This window comes from Emys orbicularis, chromosome 13 (genome assembly GCF_028017835.1).
Source record: "Emys orbicularis isolate rEmyOrb1 chromosome 13, rEmyOrb1.hap1, whole genome shotgun sequence".
Classification (NCBI taxonomy): Eukaryota; Metazoa; Chordata; order Testudines; family Emydidae; genus Emys; species Emys orbicularis.
The window spans coordinates 24372198-24392301 of record NC_088695.1 but is presented as its reverse complement, the minus strand read 5'-3'; the positions used below and the strand labels follow the sequence as shown (position 1 = coordinate 24392301).

The following is a 20104-nucleotide window of genomic DNA, read 5'->3' as shown; positions in this document are numbered from 1 at the left end:
CAAAAGGGAACATAAAAAATCTAAAACATGTTTTCATTCTCTTTCATTGTGCAGATGGCGGTGGCTCCAAGAAGGGGAGCAAGAAGAAGGGTTCTTCTTTTCAGACCGTTTCTGCTCTTTTCAGGGTACAGTACAGTGTTCATTATCGTGTTCTCTGTCAAGATAATGAGAAATCTCACTTTAAATCTGAAAAGGTTATTTTCCAGCTGGCTCAGTTGTGGTAAAAGCCCCTTGATTCTTATGGGAAGTTAACCTGCTGTGTCTCCATTTCATTGAGTGCAGAGTCTGTCCTTTCTTCCCTTCCCCAGGATGATATAATAAACAATGATGTTAAACAAAAGTAGTTTCTAAGAAAGGCCCTCCTTGCACCAGCTCTGGATTCAGAGCTGTATGTGGCCCTGTAATGGGGTTCACTTCTCCCATCTGGTTAGGTGTCTGCTGCCTCAGTTTCCCTGACTCTGCTCCCTGAAGAATGCATGTAGACTTATGTGGTTCAAATTCGTCTCCTTCTTGAGGTGTGGCGTATAACACATCATTTCAACTCAACTCACCACAAATCTTCCCCACAGACTTTACAATTCCTTCCCAATGCCAGCCTCAGCTGTCTGGCCTTTCCTAAAGCTTTTACCAGTCAAGGCTTCTATTCCTTCTCCATGCAGATATCTCCTGCCAGGTCCTTCTCCTGACTCTGGGTCACACTCCTCTGTACAAACTGGCTCCCTCTTAAGTACCACTCACAGGCCACCATCATGTGACACTGGCCCATCTGCTGGCCAAAGTCTTGAACCAGGATACTTGGATACATGCATAGGCCCCAGGAGCATCCTATTGTTACAGGTCCAGACTGCTTACATTTAAACCACCTGAAAACTTAGAAATGTCTCACTTCCCCCACTGCTCTGCTCCTTTCCATTCTCATACTCTTTTCCCCCCGTTCACATACACCCCATAAAAAAAACAAAGGATCTCCATCCAGGGCTCCCAGGATATGATGCCCTTTCTGACACTGGTTTCCTGTCCTGTCTTGGTGAACATTTTCAGTATTGCCAACCAGTGGCATTTGAGAGCCATGAGTTGAGCCCCCAAAACTCATGAGAGTGAAATATGATTTCAAGAAATAATCAGTGTTGGCTTTTTTTCTTGCCCTCTGCTCTCTGAGCCTTTAGTACACACTTAGGACACATTTTCCAGCTTTTATCCTCAACCCTGAGGTTCAGAAACTTACTTTTATTTTTCAGTTAAAAACTGACATTTCCCCCAAATCAATTGATTCCAGGAACTGGGGCATAAGAAAAACACCAAATGTAGTGAGACTCATGATAAAATTGTGAGTTGGGAACATTACATTCCACACTTCTAGGTAGCACTATTTCTACAGTTTTATACCTCACTTTAATGACCATATTTAAGATACAAAGGAAGAAGAGAACGTAGGTTAGAATGATTCCGGCTGGGACGTTTTGCAAGCTAGTCTGTCTACATTGGTTATGCGCTACTCCTGACAGAATTCTGCACCACTGTGGGGGCGCAGAATTCGTATGGTCCGTATATTTCTGTGGCCCCATCATGAAGAAAAATGCAAAAGAACTCTGCGGGGGGACATGCGCCTCTTCTCCGGCAGCACATCTGTTCCAGCATGCCTGGAGCAGCCTCAGAGATGCAAATCTCAGTGAGGGGAGGAGGGCTGGGCATGCATGCCTCTGGGAGAGACATTGATCACCATCAGGGGGCGGGGCTGGCACTTTTTTTGCTGTTTGGTGTTCTGTAATGTAATTTAAATGAAAATCCAGGATTATTACTGGAATGCAGGGTATTAGTTACCAAGTTAACTTTCATGTGTTTAGGAAATGCTGAATAGTTACTGTGACTTTTTTCTGTACTGTAGTTTAAATAACTTACTAAAATAATTAAAACTGGTGTGATTATATTGCATTATTTTGACAAATAAAATTGGCAGAATTTTGCAGAATTTTTAATTATTTGGCACGGAATCCCCCTCCCCCCAGGAGTAATGTGCATGATCCCATTATAATGAGTTTACTGCTTCTATCAGTGCATATGCAGTGTAACATTGGTTAACCTAAACCTTTGCTTATGCTCTCACAGGAGAATTTAAACAAGCTGATGAGCAATCTGAGAAGCACTCATCCTCACTTTGTGCGATGCATTATTCCCAATGAAACCAAGACACCCGGTAAGAAGTGCCGGTGTGCAGAAATATTAGTGAGGTTTCTGCCATTCCCTCTGGGCTGCACAAGGAGGTACTAATTCATGCTGTGATTTGTTAAGGTTCCATGGAACATGATCTCGTACTGCACCAGCTAAGGTGTAACGGCGTGCTGGAAGGGATCCGAATTTGCAGGAAAGGATTCCCCAGCAGAGTCATTTACGCAGACTTTAAACAGAGGTCAGAGAGCTCCACTATACTGCCCCATTATGTTTGTGCTGAGTAGCTTGTATTTCCTAATTATTTCAAATACTATATTCACTGAAGTATTTAGCATATATTTTCTTTACTCTGTTGTAAATATCAAATTAAAGTAATGTACTGTGGGTTAACAATGAGATTGATATCTTTGGAATCTAAGGTCCTCTCTCCAGAGAACATGTGGTAGGATATAATTGCAGTACAAGCTTTCTCAGACTATCCTAAAATTGTTCCTCAGCCTAACAGATGGACAGCCTCTAGGCATGAGAACTGGTCCAGTCAGCCCTTTTTCTGGCTTCCAGTTATAACATGGGAGCCACTTAGTGTCAATGGTGATGGTGGTTTTGGCGATAGGAAAATCCTTATATTCAGTTTTCTCCTACAGATACAGGATTTTAAATGCAAGTGCTGTTCCAGAGGGACAGTTCATGGACAGCAAGAAGGCTTCTGAGAAACTACTTGGATCCATTGATATTGATCAGACCCAGTATAAATTTGGTCACACTAAGGTACAGACACTCTTTGATTCAAACACCATCTATTTGTATTTTGTCCAGAATGAAAGTGATGTTTTGTAATATTCCCTTTTTCAAGGTGTTTTTCAAAGCGGGACTTCTGGGTCTTCTAGAGGAGATGAGAGATGATAAACTGGCAGAGATTATGACCCGCACGCAAGCCAGGTGTCGTGGCTTCCTGATGAGAGTGGAGTATCAAAGAATGGTGGAAAGGAGGTAGCAATATGTCATCTTGCATGGGACTTGTTGTGTTTGGGCTATTGCATCTATATTCATCACACACATAACACTTAATATATATTTTAATTACATTAGAGAGTCCGTCTTCTGTATCCAATACAACGTTCGCTCGTTCATGAATGTCAAGCACTGGCCCTGGATGAAGCTGTACTTCAAGATCAAGCCCTTGCTGAGGAGTGCTGAATCTGAGAAGGAGATGGCCAACATGAAGGTAGAGTTTGAGAAAATGAAGGAAGAGCTTGCTAAGTCTGAAGCAAAAAGGAAAGAACTGGAGGAAAAAATGGTGACCCTGATGCAAGAGAAAAACGACCTGCAGCTCCAAGTGCAGTCTGTGAGTATCACCAGTGCATTCGACCCTTATTGCACAGGGGAAACTAAGCCTGAAATTTCTAAATGCAACTTTCCCAGCAAGAGAAGTACAAACTGATAGTTACCTTCCACTAGAAAAATGTTGCAAGTCAAATTAAAATTCAAGGATTAAATGTTACATTTTCAAATTTAAGCATGTGCATTTGGGCACTATCCAAAATGTATGGGTCCAAATATCTGGAGTATACACATACGTAAGCATATATAATGATGCCCCTTGGTGGGTCATCTGTGGGGATGGAACTTGGGACCTCCGAATCCTTTGTATTTTCTTGATGCAGACCAATTAAACTATTTTTGTTTTGGATGGTGTAACTTTTGGGATGCTATCCTAGATGTTTATACATCTGCTGTACTGTTAGTTCTATTTGTTATACTACTCTATAGACCATGAGACATTTGCTATAGACCATAGCATTTTGAAAGCTAAGAAGGGTGGGTTTTTTTTTTTTTTTACAAGAAGAGATGATTTGCTTTGTTCACAATGAGTGAGATGGCCAACCTCTTTAAGGGGCACATCAGCACAATACTAAACAAAATGCCCCTCATTAAGAAAATACATAGTTCAAACCCACTCTCTGCCCCATAAAAACTACATATTGGGAGCATTAAACATAAGTAAGTGGCTCAAAGAGAAAGTCACCTATTTCAAGTGTGTTAGAGAAACCAGGTGGGGGAAGTAATATCTTTTATTGGACCCACTTCTGGTCACAGAGCTTTTCTTCGGGGCCTAAAGAAGAGATCTGTGTAAGCTCAAAAGCTTGTCTCTCTCACCAACAGAATTTGGTCCAATGAAAGATACTGCCTCACTCACCTTGTCTCTTTAATATCCCAGGACCTACACGGCTACCACAACACTGCATATATCAAGTGTAGCAATTTTATGTAGCTATAATTTAGTTATTTCTAAATTAAATTCTTTTAACAATAACAAAGTCTTTCGTCTTCAAATAATACTACGTACAGTATATGTCAAGTATGATATTTTAAAGCATACCCATTTTTGAGGTGTCTGAACACAAAAAAGTTTCTACATTCTTTTTAATTGGTAAAATTATAATTTTTATTTCTACAATGCTCAAATGTGAGTGATGTACTTTACAAACATATAAAAAAATGCAAGACCCCGGACATAAAGAGCCAGATTTTCAAAAGAGCTCAGTATCCAAAACAGCTTCCATTGTTCTCAACTGACAACCTTCTTACTGAGAATAATCAGTGTTGCTGGGTGCTCAGCATTTTAGAAAATTAGGCCATTAAAATCCAAATCATATGCAAATACAATAGGTGACACCAACCAACAGTGGGGTAAGAAACCAGTGAGGAGAAGATAAAATTAAAAACAGTGTATGCAATTATATAGGATGTTTATATGCATGTCTAGGCTCTGACCCTGCTCACATGCTTAACATAAACCACCATACAAGCAATGGAAAGTCAGGAGGAATACTCATATACTTCAGGTTGAACATGTGCAAAATTGTTTGTAGGATGTGGGCCTTAATGGTTTAGGGACAGATTATATACATTCATATGTAGTTATTACATTAATTTGTCTATGAATAGACTAAAAAAAATTAATCTAGTTGCTAATTTTCATGATCAGACATCTCATAAGAACATAAGCATGGTCAAACTGAGTCAGACCAATGGTCCATCTAGCCCAATATCCTGTCTTCTGACAGTGGCCAATGCCAGGTGCTTCAAAGGGAATGAACAGAACAGGGCAATCATCAAGTGATCCATCCCCTGTCATCCAGTCCCAGCATCTGGCAATCAGAGGCTAGGGAGACCTAGAGCATGGGGTAGCAATCCTGACCATCTTTGCTAATAGCCATTGCTGGACCTATCCTCTTAACAACAAGTAAAAATCAATCATATTTTGTGCTGAGATGAAATATAATTATTTTCAGCCTTTATTACAATACCACTATTTAGTGTGATATAAGATAGAGCTAAAAGTCACCAAAACACAAATACATGGAAAAACTACATTTCCCCAACAGGAATCTGAAGGCTTGGCTGATGCTGAGGAAAGATGTGATCAACTGATCAAAACCAAAATACAACTTGAAGCTAAAATTAAGGAGGTGACTGAAAGAGCAGAGGATGAGGAGGAGATGAACGCTGAGCTGACAGCCAAAAAGAGGAAACTGGAGGATGAATGTTCTGAGCTGAAGAAAGACATTGATGACCTTGAGTTAACATTGGCCAAGGTTGAAAAGGAAAAACATGCCACAGAAAACAAGGTAAAGGCCATATATATATATTTATATATATAAAATTGAGAGAGAGAGAGAGAGAGAGAGAGAGAGAGAGAGAGAGAGAGATCTGTGCATTTGTGCCTGAAGGGAGACTGGGGCTGGCAGTCAGTAGGATGAGAAATGTGGGCAGGAGGAACAAGGGGGTGAGGGAAAGACAGATCAGACAAAAAACTAGGAAGGGAAGAACTGGGACTAGCTGGGCAAAGAGACAGTGCACCATCTATTCTGTGTACTGAATGAGGCAGGAGTCCTAGGGGGTCCTATGGTAAACAATAGTATGTAATCACATAATTAAAAACTCTATCATAATGGATATGTTGCACAGACAACCTTAATTCAGGAATTTCCTAACCTTGGAGTGCTTGACTTTGAAACCTTACTTTGCTTTGAACATTGTTTTTGTGTGTGAGATAATCACACACACACACACACACTTTCTTAATTTACATATTTAGTTTATACTTTGCATTCATTTTAAAAAAGATCAATACATAATAATGTATTTATTTATCTTTATCATTTACTCTCCAAGTAAGGAATAATAAATACATTAATGCACTTATGAGGTATGATATGCCACCAGTTGAGTAGGCTCCATTCTAATTTATATTTCAGTGGTAAACAGACAGATTTTCAAAATGGCCCAGAGCCCCCAATTGGAGTAGAAATTTCTAAAGCCCTCATAACTCTAAACTGTCCACTGAGAACAAAGGTTGTTGCTGAGTACTTAGTATTTTTAAAAATCTGAACATATATTTCAGTGCCTAAAAATTGTGAAGTGACCTCTTTTGAAACACAGGCATTAAAGTTGTTCTTTGGTCTCTTATTGTTGAGGGAACAAACTGACTGAAATGGGACAAGTCTAGACCTTAGTAGGGCAGATGTGGGGGTTTTCAGTTGTAAGTGACTACAGTTTCATGAGAATCTCTTGCCAGTTTTTTCTGAGTTCACTCAGAGAAAAGATAATGAAGTAGCTATGACTTCAGACGTGACCGTTCTTTCTGCTTATTATATTACATTTCCATGCAGCCAGTATCTATTGCTTGAATCTTACAAAATCTTGGTTAAAAACATCAAATTTAATAAATCTAAATTTTAAATGACACTGTCATTTCACAAACAATGATGTTTTATATCCATTTTTATAACTATCTTTATTCAACTCGGAAGGTGAAAAACCTCACCGAGGAAATGGCAGTCCTGGATGAGACCATCGCTAAACTGACAAAGGAAAAGAAAGCCCTCCAGGAGGCCCATCAGCAGACCCTGGATGACCTGCAGGCAGAAGAGGACAAAGTGAACACACTGACCAAAGCTAAAACCAAGCTGGAGCAGCAAGTAGACGATGTAGGCACAATAATTTGTGGAGAGAATAAAACCAGTGTGAAATTAGGCTCTTGTTAGCAGAGAATTAATGACCTTTTTCTGTTTAGCTTGAAGGGTCACTGGAGCAAGAGAAGAAGATTCGCATGGACCTTGAAAGAGCTAAGAGGAAACTTGAAGGAGATTTGAAGCTGGCCCAGGAATCCACAATGGATTTAGAAAATGATAAACAGCAGCTGGAGGAAAAACTGAAGAAGTAGGTATGGTTTGTGGGGGTATCCTGCAGATACATTTTGTTCCAACACTAACTCTTTTTTTTCTGTGTGTGTGTGTAAAGGAAAGACTTTGAAATCAGTCAGTTCCTAAGCAAAATAGAGGATGAGCAAGTCCTGGGCATCCAGCTGCAGAAGAAGATCAAAGAGTTACAGGCAAGTCATAGTTTATCTTTGTTCCAGCCCAAAAGGGAGTTCAGTTTAAAGGAAGGCATCGCTCTTAGTGAACATGATGTATCAGGGACCCAAATTTCTCTCAATGGGTATTTGGATGTAGCTACCTCAGTTCAGGGAGGTGATGTTCCTTTGCCACCAGAACCCCTGTTGTCAGTGTAGGCTGCATCTATTCTACGGTGTTATGCCAGCAGAAGTCTGCCAACAGCCATACTGGTGTTGACCCCAGAATGAAGCCACAGTCTTAGTGTTTCCTGTTGTTCTCTAGGCTCGTATTGAGGAACTGGAGGAGGAGATAGAGGCTGAACGTGCCTCTCGGGCGAAAGCAGAGAAACAGCGGGGTGATCTCTCCAGGGAACTTGAGGAGATCAGTGAGCGTCTGGAAGAAGCTGGTGGAGCCACAGCGGTTCAGATTGAGATGAACAAGAAGCGTGAGGCAGAATTCCAGAAAATGCGCCGAGACCTTGAAGAGGCCACTCTGCAGCATGAAGCTACAGCTGCCGCCCTCCGGAAGAAGCACGCAGACAGCACAGCAGAGCTTGGGGAGCAAATCGACAACCTGCAACGAGTCAAACAGAAGCTGGAGAAGGAGAAGAGTGAACTGAAGATGGAGATTGACGACCTGGCTAGTAACCTGGAGACTGTCTCCAAAGCCAAGGTACAGAAACGAAAAATATGTATATAAACATATATGTTTATTGCAGAAAACAGACTGCACCTTCAGATTTGCACTTGTAGTAGTAGTCTTAAATAATAATAAAGAAGAAAAATTCTCTGATGTTATTGCTGTTGTTATGTCACATATATAATACGATTTTTATTTTACTATTTGCATAATATTCAGTTTTATGAAGGGTGAGGTTTCCTTACTAATTGAGCCCATATGTAGTTTGTCATGACAAAGATCCCAATGATCTCAGAATGCTGGAGAGCCCATGTGTTTAATCCTCTTTCTTTTTGTCCATTTCACACAAAGGCAAACCTTGAGAAAATGTGCCGCACTCTGGAAGATCAGCTTAGTGAGGTTAAGACAAAGGAAGAAGAGCATCAGCGTATGATCAATGACCTCAGTGCTCATAGAGCTCGTCTACAGACAGAATCAGGTAAAACATACATGTTGTACAACTGTGAGCGCATACAGGAGATGCTGGAATAGGAGGAAATTTCCATTGTATGCACAACATCTGATCCACCATAAGAACGGCCATACTGGGTCAGACCAAAGGTCCATCTAGGCCAGTATCCTCTATTCTGACAGTGGCCCATGCCAGGTGCCCCAGAGGGAAAGAACAGAACAGGTAATCATCAAGTGATCCATCCCCTATTGCTCATTCCCAGCTTCTGGCAAACAACCTATCCTGCCTGCCAATCTTGACTAGCAGTCATTGATGGACCTATCCTCCATGAATTTATCTAGTTATTTTTTGAATGCTGTTATAGTCTTGGCCTTCTCAACATCCTCTGGCAAGGAGTTCCACAGGTTGACTGTGCATTGTGTGAAAAAATACTTCCTTTTGTTTGTTTTAAACCTGCTGCCTATTAATTTCATTTGGTGACCCCTAGTTCTCGTGTTATGAGAAGGAGTAAATAACACTTTCTTATTTACTTTCTCCACACCAGTCATGATTTTATAGACCTCAATCATATCTGCCCTTAGTCGTCTTTTTTCCAAGCTGAAATGTCCCAGTCTTATTAATCTCTCCTCATATGGCAGCTGTTCCATGCCCTTAATCATTTTTGTTGCCCTTTTCTGAACCTTTTCCAATTCCAATATATATTTTTTGAGATATGGCGACCACATCTGCACAAAGTATTCGAGATGTGGGCATACCATGGATTTATATAGAGGCAGTATGATATTTTCTGTCATATTATCTATCGCTTTCTTAATGGTTCCCAACATTCTGTTTGCTTTTTTGATTGCCACTGCACATCGAGCAGATGTTTTCAGAGAACTATCCACAGTGACTCCAAGATCTCTCTCTTGAGTGGTAACAGCTAATTTAGACCCCATCATTTTATATGTATAGTTGGGGTTATGTTTTCCAATGTGCATTACTTTCCAGTTATTAACATTGAATTTCATCTGCCATTTTGTTGCCCAGTCACCCAGTTTTGAGAGATCCCTTTGTAGCTCTTCGCAGTCTGCCTGGGACGTAACTATCTCGAGTTGTTTTGTATTGTCTGCAAATTTTGCCACCTCACTGTTTACCCCTTTTTCCAGATCATTTAGAAAATGTCGAATAGGACTGGGCCCAGTACAGACCCCTGGGGGACACCACTATTTACCTCTCTACATTCTGAAAACTGACCATTTATTCCTTCCCTTTCCCCCCCTATCTTTTAACAAGTAACAAATCCATGAGAGGGCCTTCCCTCTTATCACATGACTGCTTAATATGTTTAAGAGCCTTTGGTGAGGGATCTTGTCAAAGGCTTTCTGAAAATCTAAATACACTATATCCACTGGATCCCCTTTGTCCACATGCTTGTTGACACGCTCAAAAAATTCTAGTATATTGGTGAGGCACGATTTCCCTTTACAAAAACCATGTTGACTCTTTCACAACAAATTATGTTCATCTATGTGTCTGACAATTTTGTTCTTTACTATAGATTCAACCAGTTTGCCCAGAACTGAAATCAGGTTTGCCTGTAATTGCCAGGGTCACCTCTGGAGCCCTTTTGAAAAATTGGTGTCACATTAGCTATCCTCCAGTCATCTGGTACAGAAGCTGATTTAAATGATAGGTTACAGACTACAGTTAGTAGCCCTGCAATTTCACATTTGAGTTCCTTCAGAGCTCTTGGGTGAATACCATCTGGTCCTGGTGACTTATTACTGTTTAATTTATATTATATTAATAATTTATTAATTTATATTATTGCCCTTTTATATCAGAGTTCTTCCCCAGCAGTAACCCACATTCTATGGTACAGTTTGGTTCAGTTATGATTTTTACTTCATTTGATTCTACACTTTCTTTCACATAGAGTGTGACTCCCCCACTAACACGACCTGTTTTGTCCTTCTGATATATTTTGTATCCTGGTATTACAGTGTCCCAGTGATTATCCTCATTCCATCAAGTTTCTGTCATGCCTATTATATCAATATCCTCATTTAATACGAGGCACTCTAGTTCACCCATCTTATTATTTAGACTTCTAGCATTGGTATATAAGCACTTTAAAAACATGTCACTTTTTCGCTGTCTCCCATTACATGATGTAATTGAATGAGACTTTTTTTCATTTGACTGTTTCTCATGAAAAAAAGTTTCTGCTTGACACCGGCTGTTAGCACTGATTACATCAGATTATCATCCTCTAGAAGACCCTCCTAAATTAATCTCTTTTAAAATAATAAATTATTTTATTATGTTCACTTAATTGCCATTTAATATAATCTATCTGGAATCTTTCTTAGGTGAATTTGCGCGCCAGGTAGAGGAAAAAGATGCTTTGATTTCTCAGCTCTCAAGAGGTAAACAGGCATTTACCCAACAGATTGAGGAACTGAAGAGGCATCTAGAGGAGGAGATAAAAGTGAGGATTTTTCCAACAGCCTTTTCTGTGAAGCTGGATTCTTGTTGTGAGCAAGATGCTTTAACCTCTAATGAAACCATAGCACCCTAGAGAATAGAGGGGGAAAGGTCCTGTTAGGTCACCTAACCCAGCCCCTGCCAATGCAGGATTGTTCCCTACATTATATTTATGAATGCTTTCATAGAGTCAGAATTTCAGACCTGAAAGGACCACTGGATCATTAAATCTGACCTGTATATCAGAGGCCCCCAACACAAATCAGCAACCACATACTAAGCCCATCATCCAAAATTAGACTGAAGTGTTACAACCCTCCGGAGACTAAACTATTGTGTGCCACAGGCAGTGAATAGGAGAGATCAAGGTGCGCTAATGCCCGAGGCACCTGCAGTTATCAAAACCCAGCGTAAAGTTTATCATCCATCGAATCTAGCACCACTTCCCCGGGATAGCTTTCCACAGTCTGACAGAGTTCAGTCAGGAGGATTCCCAGGATATTTAGCTATATCACTGTGCTACTCCTGTTGTTTCTCCAGGCTAAGAACGCACTGGCCCACGCCTTGCAGTCTGCTCGCCATGACTGCGACTTGCTCCGGGAGCAATATGAGGAGGAGCAGGAAGCCAAGGGTGAGCTGCAACGTGCCCTGTCCAAGGCCAACAGTGAAGTTGCCCAGTGGAGAACCAAATACGAGACGGACGCCATTCAGCGCACAGAGGAACTGGAAGAGGCCAAGTATGTGCTGGGGTGGAGGACTGGAAGAGGCCAAGAACTAAATGGGGAACTGTGAAGAGGCCAGTGATTTGCTCAGGGTGGGTCTGGAGGAGGCCAAGGATGTGCTTTGGGGAGGGTGATTAGAGGAGATGCAGTATATCCATTTAGTGGTATGGATTGGAAAATGGCAAATATGCTCATTAGGTTTAGAAAGACAGAGAGAGGCCCTATACTCTGTCGATAATGTGTGTGAGCTGATGGCAGAGGGATTATCAGAGACAATGTACTGTATATGAATTGGATAAGAGTGACTGAGAAAGCACCTATACTGTGTATGCACTGGGGTCACTGCCCAGAAGATGTGACACAGTTTGCTTCCCATATTGCTCAGTAAATGGAAGCTGTATTTACTCACTAAGTGGGAGCTGTATTTACTCACTAAAGTGGGAGCTGTATTTACAATCTTCCAGGAAGAAGCTTGCCCAGCGTCTGCAGGATGCTGAAGAACATGTTGAAGCTGTGAATTCCAAATGTGCTTCCCTTGAAAAGACGAAGCAGAGGCTGCAGAATGAAGTGGAGGACCTGATGATTGATGTGGAAAGATCTAATGCTGCCTGTGCAGCTCTGGATAAGAAGCAGAAGAATTTCGATAAGGTATTTCAGCCTTGTGGATGTTGGATGGAGCATCCTCTAGTGATTTCCATTGCTTAGAACAGTGGTCTACAAACTTTTTTGATGGTGTACCCCATTAGGGAGGGGTAGCTCAGTGGTTTGAGCATTGGCCTGCTAAACCCAGCGTTGTGAGTTCCAACCTTGAGGGGGCCACTTAGAGATCTGGGGCAAAATCAGTACTTGGTCCTGCTAGTGAAGGCAGGGGGCTGGACTTGATGACCTTTCAAGGTCCCTTCCAGTTCTAGGAGATAGGATATCTTCATTTATTATTATCAGTAAAAAATTTTTGAGAACGCACCCCCGCCGCGCAGGCGCTACCATTTTTGCTGAAGAAAAAAAAAAAGCCACTCGGACCCCCGCCCGAACTGCCGCACACCCCCAAGGATCCTCTTGCGCACCCCACTTTGAAGACCACTGCCTTAGACTAAGGTCTTGTTGTTTTTCAGGTTCTGTCAGAATGGAAGCAGAAATACGAGGAAACGCAGGCTGAACTGGAAGCTTCCCAGAAGGAGTCTCGCTCTCTCAGCACGGAGCTGTTTAAGATGAAGAATTCTTATGAGGAAACCTTGGATCAACTTGAAACTCTGAAGCGTGAGAACAAGAACTTGCAGCGTAAGTCCCTGGATTTCTTCTCCTAACATGGGGCTTCTGGAAAGCTTGTCAACACTCTAAAGTGAATCTGTCTGTGCCTATGGCATTGCTAAGGAGTCTCTCTCTCTTTGGGCCCTTTGTCTGACTACATTATTTGTCTGTAACCCAACAGAGGAGATTTCTGACCTTACGGAGCAGATTGCAGAGGGGGGAAAGACCATCCATGAGCTGGAGAAAGTGAAGAAGCAGATTGAGCAAGAGAAATCAGAAATCCAGTCCGCTCTGGAGGAAGCTGAGGTACACACGCCATTAGTCACTGCTTTACAGAGAGAAAGTCAGAAAACCTTGGAGCTGTATCCTATTGTAAACACGGTGGGATAATTCAAAGGGACAGAGGACAGCACATGCTGTGCTGGAAGCTATGTACTCAGTGTCCATACTACCCATAGCACTAAATTCCAGTCTGTGGGAGCATTTAACACTTTATTTGGAAGGAAAAAACTATTTTTGTCCCTTTATTGACCCTTCACTTGCTCTTGTTAAGGCTTCACTAGAACATGAAGAGGGCAAAATCCTCCGCATCCAACTTGAGCTGAACCAGGTAAAGTCTGAAATTGACAGGAAGCTTGCTGAGAAAGATGAGGAAATTGAACAGCTGAAGAGAAACCATATCAGAATTGTGGAGTCCATGCAGAGCACCCTGGATTCTGAGATCAGGAGCAGAAATGAAGCCATTAGGCTAAAGAAGAAGATGGAGGGGGATCTGAATGAAATGGAGATCCAGCTGAGCCATGCCAGCCGCCTGGCTGCAGAGGCACAGAAGAACCTGCGAAACACACAAGGAGTGCTCAAGGTACAGTAAGCCACACATGCCTAATGCGATAGCTCAGCTGGTCTTTTCAGCATGCCAAGGAGTCTGCGCCTCCAGCTAATTTCTCTCACTCGTTTTACAGGATACCCAGATACACTTGGATGATGCTCTCCGAAGCCAAGAAGACCTGAAGGAGCAGGTGGCCATGGTTGAGCGCAGAGCTAACCTGATGCAGGCTGAAATTGAGGAGCTGAGGGCAGCTCTGGAACAGACAGAGAGGGCCAGGAAAGTGGCTGAACAGGAGCTTCTGGATGCAAGTGAACGAGTGCAGCTCCTGCACACCCAGGTCAGGGTCTAGTGTGAAAAGAAAGAATAGAATCATAGAATATCAGGGTTGGAAGGGACCTCAGGAGGTCATCTAGTCCAACCCCCTGCTCAAAGCAGGACCAATCCCCAACTAAATCATCCCAGACAGGGCTGACCTTAAAAACCTCTAAGGAAGGAGATTTCACCACCTCCCTAGGTAACCCATTCCAGAGCTTCACCACCCTCCTAGTGAAAAAGTTTTTCCTAATATCCAACCAAGACCTCTCCCACTGCAACTTGAGACCATTACTCCTTGTTCTGTCATCTGCTACAACTGAGAACAGTCTAGATCCATCCTCTTTGGACCCCCCTTTCAGATAGTTGAAAGCAGCTATCAAATCCCCCCTTATTCTTCTCTTCTACAGACTAAACAATCCCAGTTCCCTCAGCCTCTCCTCATAAGTCATGTGCTCCAGACCCCTAATCATTTTTGTTGCCCTCCGCTGGACTCTTTCCAATTTTTCCACATCCTTCTTGTAGTGTGGGGCCCAAAACTGGACACAGTACTCCAGATGAGGCCTCACCAGTGCCTAATAGAGGGGAATGATCACGTCCCTCGATCTGCTGGCAATGCTCCTACTTATACAGCCCAAAATGTCGTTAGCTTTCTTGACAACAAGGGCACACTGTTGACTCATATCCAAATTCTCATCCACTGTAACCCCTACGTCCTTTTCTGCAGAACTGCTGCCTAACCATTCAGTCCCTAGTCTGTAGCAGTGCATGGGATTCTTCCGTCCTAAGATCAGGACTCTGCACTTATCCTTGTTGAACCTCATCAGATTTCTTTTGGCCCAATCCTATAATTTGTCTAGGTCCCTCTGTATCCTATCCCTACCCTCCAGCGTATCGACCACTCTTCCCAGTTTAGTGTCATGTGCAAACTTGCTGAGGATGCAGTCCACGCCATCCTCCAGATCATTAATGAAGATATTGAACAAAACTGGCCCCAGGACCGACCCTTGGGGCACTCCGCTTGATACCGGCTGCCAACTAGACATGGAGCCATTGATCATTAACCGTTGAGCCCGACGATTTAGCCAGCTTCCTATCCACCTTATAGACGATAAATCCCACAAATCCCTAAGCAGGAGACTGCTATGTACGTACCCTGCTCCAAAGAGAAGTGCTAGGGGGTGTTTAGAAGATTTTTATTCCTGAAATGGCCTTTATGCTAATGTCCATAGGATGGACCTTTGTTAAACAGAAAGCGTGAAGCTGGAAGGTCATCCTTGGTTTTCCTCATGTTGCTGTGTTGAAGGTGACACAGGGATGACGAAGGTTATAATTGCATGATGTGATGGAGCAGGGCAAGTGTCTCAGAGGCTCTGGGAGTGGCTTTCCTGCCTCCTATCCAGTTTCCATCATTGGATACTTTTAAATCATCTCTGCCATCCCCTGGGGCTCAGGAAGTATTTCTACACGGTGATTATTTTGTTTTGAAATGGACCAGATTTACAACAATTGGCACATAGGGTTTGTCACAGGCTATGGGGGTAATGTTAGTGAGAGCCTTTAAAATATTCACAGCACATCACTGACTAGCTGTCAATGTTCTGCAGTGATGATACGTTTAGAGGAGAGTTCTGCTGCACAATAATGTTAATAGTAACCTGTACATTAAATACAAATATTCAGTTCGTTTTCCAGAGTCATATTTTGGGACTAACTGTAAAAACGTCTTGTCTATTGTTAAACAGAACACCAGCCTGATCAACACGAAGAAGAAGCTGGAAACAGACATTTCCCAAATCCAGAGTGAAATGGAGGAGACAATTCAGGAAGCACGTAATGCAGAAGAGAAGGCCAAGAAGGCAATCACTGATGTGAGTTGAAGGCACCTTTCTTTGGAGAACATGGCCATGTTTGCACCTGAAATGGCTGGTTTTCTGAATCAGTTTCCTTTCTTTACTCACTAGGCGGCCATGATGGCGGAGGAGCTGAAGAAGGAGCAGGACACCAGCGCCCATCTGGAGAGGATGAAGAAGAACCTGGACCAAACAGTGAAGGACCTGCAGCTCCGTCTGGATGAGGCAGAGCAGCTGGCACTGAAGGGTGGCAAGAAGCAGATCCAGAAACTTGAGGCCAGAGTGCGTATTCCCCATATTTGTGCATTTAGGAGCATTTCCTGTGTCCAGTCACAGTGAAACTCAACAATCCATTTCTCATTTCAGGTGCGTGAGCTGGAAGGTGAGGTTGACAATGAGCAGAAACGCAGCACTGATGCTATCAAGGGTATGCGCAAGTATGAGAGAAGAGTAAAGGAACTGACCTATCAGGTAAGGAGGGAGGCCCTTTGTGCTGTCACATCCTTCTCTGGGGAGCACAAATTGTTTTCATTTGAACCTGCAGGGGATAATTTTATTTTATCATATGGGCAAATGAACTTACCTCTTTCTTGCTTTATTAACTGCTTTCAGTCTGAGGAAGACCGGAAGAATATTCTCAGGCTTCAGGATCTGGTTGATAAACTACAACTGAAAGTGAAATCTTACAAGAGACAAGCCGAGGAGTCTGTAAGTATGAGTCTGAAGAGGGACGATAGTTACCTGCTAACAATGTGGGAATTGTACTAGCATAGGATGTGTGGTGGGTATCATAGGCTCGGGGAGGCTAAGCCTCCCCAAACAGCCAGGTGTGGCCCTGCCCATTCTCTGCCCCAAGGCCCCCTCCTGCCTCCCTCCCTTCCCCCCTGGTCCCAGCCCAGGCTGCTCCTCTTCCCCGAAGCGGCCTGGGACTCGGGGCAGGCTGGCCAGAGCGGGTTGGCCTGGCCGGGGTGGCTGGTGGCCTGGCCGGGGTGGTGCAGCGGGACTTGGGGCAGCTGGGACGAGGCCAGGGGCTAGCCTCCCCAAATGGGAGGTTCACGTGCCGCCCATGCTAACTAGTGGATATAAGAAATTATGAAGTTGCATTTGTACAGCAGAACAAGGTTTAAGGATCAACAGAACTTTGATAATTCATGCTTATATATGAGGAACTAATTACTGAAAGAGTAAGCAAAGAAACAATACAAAATCATAAAAGAATAATATATATAAGTAAATTTGATAAGCATAGTTTATTTGTCAGTGTTTAGGTTCATAGTACATTATATAGAGGATTTAATAAATGATAAGAAAACTGAGCAATATAAGAATTCTACAGCATTTTGCAATTAAATTTTTGCTGAAAGTGGAGAAATGTTGCTGTTTTTTGTATATGCCAGTTAGGGACCAGTGCCTAAATCAGCAATCACTGACTCGTGCAGATGAAAACCATATGTGCTAGGCACATGCATTTTTTTCATCTCTCCCCAAAAGAGCTCTCACCTCACTGAAAATTTCTTTTTGCTACTCCGTAATTTTTCAAAATCTTCTCAACCTTGGAAAAGTTACAGAATGCAAAGTTACAGAGATCCTTTACCCTTTTGCTATTGTGCAACTTTTCCAAAGTTGAGAACATTTTGAAAGGTTACCTAGTGGGAAAAGGAAAAAGAAAACAAAGGACAGATGAAACATCATTCATTTGATCACATTCATTTTGCAAAAGGGAAAAAATGGATAGGATGGGGTGAAACAGTTTGAAATTCAAAATTTCGAAATTTTCAGTTTCAATGAAAAGCAGTTTTGAAAGGTATCTGTGAAATAATTTGTTTAGAAAAAAAGACTATTTTTCATTAAAATGAAAAAAATTCTAGCAACTCTACTGAATACTTTGCTTAGCTCTACTAATAACTCAATCGCAGTTGCACAAAAAATCTTCCAGATTTAGCATGTGGCAGATTCTTCTTGCTGGGTTTGTGGAGGGACGGTTTAAAATAACAAAAAGTGCTAAATGATTGGAAGCGCACATCTGAGTCAGCTGGCAACTCAACTGCCAAGGTTGTTAGCATGGCCTGATGAGGCCTTGCCTCTGTGAACGTGCTCCTTGTGTTGCCTGCCCCAGGCCCAGTACAGATAAGGATGTCTGGTCTCTGCTGATGGGACAATTTGGAAGAGGGAGATTGTGAGTGTCTCATTACTCACCAACTCTTCCAAATCCCTGCCTTCACCTCAGGGGCAGCAGGATAATAACGTTAAGCAGAATGGAAGATCCCATGATTTAAGCTCTCTCTGAATTTTTTTCATCATTCCACAATTTTATGCAAATTCTCAGCTTTCATTCTAAACCAAGAATCAAATTTCATTTTCCTCTGCAAAGATCCATCCTTCCTAAGAAAGAGCATTATGCTGCTGCCTTGGTAACCCAGACAGCTGCTTGAGGATAGTTAGGGACTGAGAGGGGAGCTGCCCGGCTGGAAGAGAAGAAAGGAAATAGGGAGCTGCCTGATCTGAGTCTATGCTGCCTGACTGGGAGAGAGAAGAGGGAAAATGAGTGGGAGGCAAGTGCTTCCTCTGTGAGGACCTGATCCAAACCTCACTGGAATTACTGGAAAGGCTTCAGTTAACTTCAACGGACTTTGGATCAGGCTCTTAGGGAGGACTAGGATTGTGACAGAATGAGAAATTCCTACTTTTCTCTTGAAACTGTTCCTCATTTTCTCATTCTGTTCAGGGCAATCTGACTCTTTGAATATCCCATACTGGTTCAAAGTACCCAGACTGCCAATCAAAAGATCACTTTCATAAATTGCAGTTGTGTGCACACAATACATGGCATACCTGACTGTGTGGAGCTCAGTATTCAAATGGTAGATTAATGGTGCGGATGCAACACTAACTCCCAGTCCTGCTCACTGAAACACACTGTGTTATCAAGGCTGTGTCTCCTGGAACTCAGCTTCAGGGTGGATGCACTCTTGTTGTTGGTGCTACGATGTAATGAAAGGTGGTTTGTTCATAGTCCAGTCCTGAACTCGGAGCATACAAACTGCAGACCTAAAACTGTCTCCTGAAAGGCTCACAAGCTAGAATGGATGGCACTTCTCTTCTGGATTTTCATCACTTCCCTGACTCTAAGTGAATAGACTCCTAGTAGCAATTACATGTGCAGCATCATTCTACATTTAAAAAGGCTTTTACCTCGTTTTGAAAGAATTTTCTAACTTAGAAAATGGTGAGTGTAAGAAGGTCTGTACTTGGTTTTCAGATAAGAGATGGCAAGTGAGTGACAGAGTCTGGGCCTTCTCCTCATCAAGCAATTGTATCCCATAAAGTTCCAAATGCAGGAAAAGGGTGTCAGTCACAGTCACATCTAGTGGTCAGAGCAGGTGTTAGACCTAGTGGTTAGATAGCCTAGTTGGTAGCCAGAAATTGGAACCCAGGGTCAAAACTGCAACCAGAGTCCAGACGCCAGAGTCAAGGGTCAGGGACAAAGTCATCAGTCAGGAGTCGGAGTCCAGGGGCAGAACTGGCTTACCTGGAGTGAGGCAAGGCAGGGACAACGTTGGAGCCAAGGCGAGCAGGGCAGGAACAAAACAAGAGCAAGGCTGGGAACAAGGCAGGAGCAGGCACTACCACACCTCTGGGTACATGCTTTGAGCAGTTGTTGAACTGCTGCTGTTGCTGGGTTTAAGAGCCAATCTGCTGAACCTTCCAACCAATCAGGCAGCCTACTATAGGCCAGCTGTGCTCGTTAAGATTGCCCAGAGACTGGCTCTGCTTTGGGCCCTGCTGCCAGACTGGCTCTGCTACTAGCCCTGATTCCTTTCGAGTGCACCTCCTATGACCCAGGGCCTGGTTTCTCAGGGTACTACTGAAAAACTCTTGCAATAGGGCCAGGGTGTGGATGTTCATTCCCATGACCGCTAGTTCATTCTGTAGCCTTCCCAGTCCACCCCTTACTGGAGTCTTCCCCTAACTTGCCAAAAGTGGAGGATTCAGTGGACCAAGTACTCCTC

At 42.8% G+C, this 20104-nt stretch overlaps 1 protein-coding gene across 3 annotated transcripts in view; it reads left to right on the top strand.

The window, feature by feature from the left end:
* Positions 1-20104, top strand: part of LOC135887907 (myosin heavy chain, skeletal muscle, adult-like) — a 32184-nt gene that overhangs the window by 10820 nt on the left and 1260 nt on the right. For all 3 annotated transcript variants that reach the window (XM_065415704.1, XM_065415703.1, XM_065415702.1), the window contains exons 15-37: positions 55-125; positions 2107-2194; positions 2290-2407; positions 2814-2937; positions 3023-3159; positions 3259-3514; positions 5559-5801; positions 6987-7163; positions 7250-7395; positions 7477-7567; positions 7854-8243; positions 8562-8688; positions 11016-11134; positions 11671-11867; positions 12317-12500; positions 12965-13130; positions 13282-13406; positions 13654-13962; positions 14063-14266; positions 15987-16112; positions 16206-16376; positions 16461-16565; positions 16707-16802. In XM_065415704.1, the coding sequence (XP_065271776.1) occupies positions 55-125; positions 2107-2194; positions 2290-2407; positions 2814-2937; positions 3023-3159; positions 3259-3514; positions 5559-5801; positions 6987-7163; positions 7250-7395; positions 7477-7567; positions 7854-8243; positions 8562-8688; positions 11016-11134; positions 11671-11867; positions 12317-12500; positions 12965-13130; positions 13282-13406; positions 13654-13962; positions 14063-14266; positions 15987-16112; positions 16206-16376; positions 16461-16565; positions 16707-16802 (3770 nt within the window). The remainder of the gene's footprint in view (positions 1-54; positions 126-2106; positions 2195-2289; positions 2408-2813; positions 2938-3022; positions 3160-3258; positions 3515-5558; positions 5802-6986; positions 7164-7249; positions 7396-7476; positions 7568-7853; positions 8244-8561; positions 8689-11015; positions 11135-11670; positions 11868-12316; positions 12501-12964; positions 13131-13281; positions 13407-13653; positions 13963-14062; positions 14267-15986; positions 16113-16205; positions 16377-16460; positions 16566-16706; positions 16803-20104) is intronic.